This window comes from Nicotiana tabacum, chromosome 10 (genome assembly GCF_000715075.1).
Source record: "Nicotiana tabacum cultivar K326 chromosome 10, ASM71507v2, whole genome shotgun sequence".
NCBI classification, from domain to species: domain Eukaryota; kingdom Viridiplantae; phylum Streptophyta; class Magnoliopsida; order Solanales; family Solanaceae; genus Nicotiana; species Nicotiana tabacum.
In genome coordinates this window covers 130,902,121-130,909,068 of record NC_134089.1, presented here as the reverse complement: position 1 = coordinate 130,909,068, position 6,948 = coordinate 130,902,121, and the positions used below count along the sequence as shown (strand labels likewise).

General features: G+C 36.0%; 1 protein-coding gene across 1 annotated transcript; it reads left to right on the top strand.

Moving 5' to 3' along the window:
- Window positions 1-4,258: 4,258 nt before the first annotated feature.
- LOC107774187 (uncharacterized) lies at window positions 4,259-5,784 on the top strand. Its single transcript, XM_016593663.1, has 2 exons — window positions 4,259-4,394; window positions 5,033-5,784. The coding sequence occupies exons 1-2, from the start codon at window positions 4,259-4,261 to the stop codon at window positions 5,782-5,784; spliced, it is 888 nt and encodes a 295-aa protein (XP_016449149.1).
- The last annotated feature ends 1,164 nt before the right edge of the window (window positions 5,785-6,948 follow it).

Here is a 6,948-nt window from a genome sequence, read left to right as displayed (position 1 = left end):
ATTACTACTTTACCTCTCGGTTCCACCTCTAATCCGCTTGTATCTAGTCATAAATTACTTAATAACATCAATATAGGCTAGATAAACCAATTCTAATGCATGAATATAGATTTCCCAAAAAGTCAAAAATTGACCTCGGGCCCGCTTGGTCCAAACCCGAAATTCGGACCAAAACCCGATTACCCATTCACCCCCGAGCCCGGGTATACAATTGGTTTTGGAATCCGACCTCAATTTGAGGTCTAAATCCCCAAATTTTGATATCCCTAAGTTCTACCCAAAATTCCCAATTCCACCATGAAAACCCTAGATTCTAAGATGAAATCTTGTAATAATAAGTTAAGGAGTGAAAAAAAATGAGTTTAAAATCACTTACATATGATTTAGGGAAGAAAGGGTATTTGAAAAATCGCCTCTTATGCTTTAGGGTTTTAAAAAAATGAAAATGAATGAAAAGTGTCGATTATATAGCCCTCACAGATCCTTAGAATGCTGACCGCGAAAAAAGAACCGCGGCCGCAAAGCTCACCGCTGACCGCGAAAACCCTAGCCTTGCCCATCGCTGACCACAAAAACCCCACCGCGGCAGTAAAAATTCATCGCGGACCGTGAGACTCCGGTTCAGAGACCTGCAATACACCAGCAGTTGTTCCTAAGTTCAAAACACTCTATGGCCTATTCAAAACTCATCCGAGCCCTCGGGGCTCCAAACCAAACATGCACGCAGGTCCAAAAATATCATACTGACTTGCTTGTGCGATCAAATCATCAAATTAATATCAACAACTATGAATTTAGCCCCAAAATCAATGAGATTCTCAAGAACACCTAAAGTTACTATTTTCACAACCGAGGGTCTGATTCATAGCAAATCAAGTCCGTTTCCTACCAAATTTCACAGATTGGACTTAAACATTATTTTAGACCAGTACCGGGATCCGGAACCAACATTCGGGCCTGATACCATCATATTCAAAAATTATTTAATTTCCAAACTTCTTATATTTTTCAGTTAAATAATTTTCTTCAAAAATTCATTTCTCGGGCTAGGGACCTCGGAATTCAATTTCGGACATACGTCCAAGTCCTATATTTTTCCACGGACCCTCCGGGACTGTCAAATCATGGGTCCGAGTCCGTTTACCCAAAATATTGACCGAAGTCAACTTAAATCCAAATTTAAAGGCAAAATTGGTAAAATTCTCAAATTTTTCACATAAGGGCTTTCCGGAAGCCCAGACTGTGCACACAAATCGAGGAGAAGGGAAATGAGGTCTTGAAGGCCTCGGAACCCCGGATTGGGTTCTAAAACACGAGATGACCTTTTGGGTCATCACAGATAATTAATTAAAGATACAATTAATTAATAGCTTTAATTATAAGAATTTTTCTAAACTATTGTTTACTTTTACTTACTTAATAAAATACTCCACTACTTGAAAAGGTAAGGGCACATTTTAAAAAAAAAAGCGATTAAATGACATTTTGTTTTTTTCTAAAACGTCAAATAGTTTGGAACAAATTTAGTTTGTCAACAACCACTACAATATTTTTGGATCAGATATACTTCTCCACAAAGAAAAATAATAGGAGTAACAAAATGCACTATACCTTGTTACAGGTAACAATTAATATCAATTACTCCTATTAGTTAAAATTAATGGAGAGGAAAAAAATAAAAAGAACGTTGAAACTAGCCGTCTCCCTTATTTGGGACTAAAGCTTAAATTGTTGTATTTAAGTCTACTATATAAACACATTCGTATAATTGTTTGTTTTCCCTTCTTTTTTTTTAATTCCCCCCTTTTCTTTGTCTGGTTCTTGATTGAATGAAATGAGTACGTCACTAGTCATGACTGATTAAATACAAGAACAGAAAATAAGGTTCCTCAGGAAAAAATAAAAATAAAATAGAAGGAAAGAAGACAGCCAATGAATATAAAAGAAAGCGGCCAATGAATAGTCAAATGTATATACGAAGTCATAGCTCCCCGTGATATTGCAAAATGCAATAATTTAAGTTTATCGATATAGTCGTTACAGACTCAAATAGTTGTTCCATGCCAATAATGGCATGCTTTTTCATGCATTATTAGTAGCGAGGAAGAAAATTACATATTTTGATACGCGTAGTTGTTTAATTTCTTGTTTTAAAATACTCATGGTAGTAGTCTAACAAATTATTCAATGACCGAGTGGAATCTAGCTTTTCACGTATCACAAAAGCCAATTGTCATTATTTTGAAAATCTATATATACCATCGTTATGACATATGACCACCATCGCCATTAAAGGTAGCTCGGTGTACAACACATCTCATATTCACACAGAATTCGGGATAAACTGCACTCAAAACAATATAATGTAATTAGCTTACTCTGTTAAACGCGTGACCTATATCACGAGATATAGTACCAAGTATTAATCCTTAATCCTTTGCTAATATTTTTTTCCAAAGTTGAGAAAGAAATTCTTTATCAAGATATTTAAATATATCATGCCTTAAACCAAAATTAGAAAAATTACCATCAAGGGTCCAAGTGTAATATTCAGGGTTCACGTGAACCCTATAACTTTGTCTAAATCTTATTTTTGTATTACTTTTTTTTTAAATGTATAAGAATATTTAACTCGAAATTCAGTCCATTGACCTATTATTATTGTATTTGAATTTGAGATTGCAGTAGGAATCTATAAACTTTCAATTTTGAATCTTTCTCTGTGTTCGTACTTTTGCCTAGTGTCTTAAAGTAAATTAAATTATGTTCGACATAGATTCAAAAATAGGTCAAATTAACTTCTAAGCAGTAAAATGGGACAAAATTCTGAAATGAAGGAGTGAATAACATTAGAATCATTCTTTAAACTAAACAAAATGATTTTTTTATATGCATGTTTATGCAAATTAAAGATAATTTATCAAAGTTTTCAAGGCTTTCTGAAATGGCTATTTTCTCTCTTGGTGCACGTTAGCTTAACCTGCGCCTACATGGGTAAGAGAGCTCGTATCCCGTCTCAGAAAGCACTAATAGCGAAGGAAGCAGCGGATTCTCAGAGTAACGCTCAAAGAGGGACTAAAGGAAGGACATTAACAACTGAAAATTCTGGAAACAAGCAATTGAGCCCTAATGTCAATGGAACAGTACCAAAAACTTCGGAAAATGAGAAACTTAAGCAGATTGAAGCAATTCAAGTATGAGATAAAGTCCAACAAGCGTCAACAAGTAGTAATCCACCGGTGCATGTGAATGATGGAAGGAAATCATGGGCCGATGAGGTCGAAGAGATGAACAAAGAGCAGGGGAAGAAGAGTTCAGTGTGGGACAATTTTGATATCACAAAAATATCAAATGCTGGGTACAAATTAGAGATTGTCCAACCAAAATCAACAGGTGAGTCTAATTTTGTTGAAATTGAGTTGGAGGATATTAGTACAGAGATTGAGTACTGGAAAAATGTTGTGATCTGTTATGTGCTTGGGGCTCATCCGCCGTTTGCTGTAATTCAAGGCTACATACAGAGGTTGTGGGGTAAACATGGCATAGATAGGACTGCAATGTTAAAAAAATGAGGTAATCGTTGTTCGATTTGACACTGCAATAGGAAAACAGGAGGTCATTAAGGGCGACATCTATCACTTTGATAACAAACCTCTCATTGTCAAAGCCTGGACACCTGAATTGGAGTTCACTTGTGAGGAGCTATTAACAATACCAATTTGGATTAAATTGCCAGGATTGGACTTCAAATATTAGAGTCCAAAAGGGCTAAGTAAGATAGGGAGTCTGATTGGTAAACCTCTAATGGTTGACCAAAACACAGAAAAGAGGATTGAGTTGAATTTTGCTAGACTGTTAGTAGAGGTTGAAATGGATGCTAAACTACCTGATGTGGTGATGTTTAGGAATGAGAAGGGAAAGCTAATAGAGCAAAGAGTTAACTATGATTGGAAGCCAACTCTTTGTACCCATTGCTTAATGTATGGGCGTGAATAAGTAGTATGCAGGCTCAAGAAGAAAGCTCCAAAGAATGATCAGAAGATCAATGAACAGACAACAAACATTTAGGTGGAGAAGCAAGGTCAAGTGCAAAGTGAGAAGATCCATGAAGCCCAAAAAACAAATGCAAATGCCATAAGGATTACTGCAGGAAAATGAGCTCTAGGAAAAATGCAACAATATGTAGCTAAGGAACAGGGTAATAAAGGACAGAAATATAGAACAAGGTTGGAAAACACCTAATAAATATGGAAATACAATGGTAAGACAGAAGGAACAAGTGGAGAAATCCAATTCATTCCAGATTCTGAATAATCAGGAGGGTCTCAATCTGTCAAAGGAGGGGGGAGAAGGAAGCAGTGTGGGTGGCCTAATTATCCCTCACAATGGGGATAGTTAGTCTACTAAGCTGGAACACTAGGGGGATTAATGCTCCTAATAAGTAAAAGGAGATTAAGCTCCTTTGCATAAGGAAAGAGTAGGTTTAATAGGCTTACTGGAAACAAAAATTAAAAAAGAAAGGATGGAGCAGGTAGTAGAGAAGATGTTTGCTGGATGGAAGTTTGTAACAAATCTTGACTGTCATTACAATGGGAGAATCTGGATCACCTGGAGGCCAGACTACTACCAGATAATACCTAGGCAAAGGACTGCTCAACTAGTAACTTGTGAAGTCCTATATGTTCCTCTTCAACAATCATTTGAGGCAACCTATGTATATGCTTTTAATACAAAAGAGGAGAGAAAGGGATTTATGGGAAGATTTAGTCACTCACAGTAGATGATGTAGTAAACCATGGATGGTAATAGGTGATTTTAATTCAGTTCTGAATGCAGAGGATAGAATATGAGGAAATGAAGTGACATGGGCTGAAGTGGTAGATTTCTATAATTGTGTAGTGGAGTGTGGATTGATGGAACTACCTGCACAAGGAAATAAATATACTTGGAATGATAAACATGAAGAACACAGAATATTTTCAAAAAATTGATTGGATCTGAATTAATGAGAAGTGGTTTGATACCATGCCAGAATGCAATGCAAGATTTTTGATAGAAGGAATTAGTGATCATTGTCCTGCAAAGATGACTTTTACAGAGGAAAGGCAGAGGAGTAGGAGATCCTTTCAATTATGTAATGTGTGGACACAACATCCACAATTCATGAGTATAGTCAAAGAGGGTTGGAACTATAATGTGAAAGGATGCAAAATGTTTACAGCTGTTAAAAGACTGAAGATGTTAAAGAGGGGATTGAAAACTCTAAACACACAGGCTTTTCATAACATAGTGACTGAAGCAAATGAGGATAGGAACACATTGAAACCGATCCAAGTTCAGCTGCAGAGATGTCCTACTAATGTGGAATATCAACAAGCTGAAATTAGTGTTTACCAAAAGTTCAGGCAGTCATCTTATCTAGCTGAAGTGTACTTACAACAAAGAAGTAAAGCAACACGGATAAGATTGGGAGATGATAATAATAAATACTTCCATTCAATAATCAAGCACAGAAAACTGAAGCAGGCAATTACTCAGCTCAAGGACAACTCTGGTCTTTGGCAAACAGATCCTGATACAATAGATGGTATATTTGTTGATTATTATAAAAATTTACTAGGGAGGAAAGAAATAGAAAGGGTGAGGGATTTTAATAGTATAATCAGAAATGGGAACAGGCTATCAGAAGCTCAACAACTAGAAATAATGCAATTTTTTTTGGAAAGAGAAGTGAAGCCGACTATGTTTCAGATTGATAATAATAAGAGTCCTGGTCCTGATTGATTTGGGAGTGGATTTTACAAAGCAGCATGGTGTCACACCTCCTTTTTCCGTACCCGCGAGGGGACAAGGAGTTTTTTCCAATTAAAGGACAATCGAAACGGGATTTATTTATTTATTTATTTCAGAGTCGCCACTTGGGAGATTTAGGGTGTCCCAAGTCACCAATTTTAATCCCGAATCGAGGAAAAGAATGACTCCATATTACAGTCTGCGCGCCAGAAATCCGGATAAGGAATTCTGTTAACCTGGGAGAAGGTGTTAGGCATTCCCGAGTTCTGTGGTTCTAGCATGGTCGCTCAACTGTTATATTTGGCTTGATTATCTGATTTTATACAATATGAACTTATGTGCAAATTTTAACTCTTGACCGCTTTTATTATTATATTTTACGAGAATTGCAACGTCTTGAAAACATATCTCGAACCACGTTACATCAATGCACCCGTGGTTATTGACATATCTCGACTCGGTTGAGATTTGGATTTGGATCACATAAATGTGCACCCGAGTTAAGAAAAATAAATTATTAAAGACGCGCCTAAAGCAACTAGCGTATTGTTATTTTGGGGAAGGCCGTGGAATTTTGCTAAACGGTCTATCCCGAAGTCTAAGCAATTTTAAAGCAAATATTTACTGAGGGCCCCGCGATTTTTGTATTTTTCGGCGAGGCTCATCTCATTTTTATTTTTTTAGGATAAACCTACAGTGACTACATTTTTTCTATTAAGTTTGTCTCTAAAAACAAAAGAAAATACCTCAATTAATTACATGCTGAAAAGATGTAACTTATTAGTTATTAGTTTACGGTTGATACAAATGGAAAATTGCAACGGAGTTTGTACAAAGAGAGATTGCTTTAGTTCTATATTCTATTATTTAATAACACTGAAACATGAGATTGACGCACAATAATATCAAAACAGAATAACTATTCTTCGATTAATTTAAACTAACATTATTAGATGAAGAAGTTAACATATGCAACCTCATTACTCATTAATCAATCGACTACATTTTTATACAAAGAAAGGAAAATTGTATTCAAACACAAATCCAAACAGGAGGAATTCAACAGGAACAAAGCCTGATTAATATTTCATTTCGCTTCAAGCCGAAAGTATACAAATGTGTACCTGGAAATGGCAGTACAAGAACAAAAGAATG

Coding starts and splice junctions, on each gene's coding strand:
- LOC107774187 (XM_016593663.1), top strand. CDS start 4,259: ATGGTAAGACAGAAGGAACAAGTGGAGAAATCCAATTCATTCCAGATT. Junction 4,395..5,032: donor TATCCCTCACAATGGGGATA/GTTAGTCTACTA, acceptor ATACCATGCCAG/AATGCAATGCAAGATTTTTG.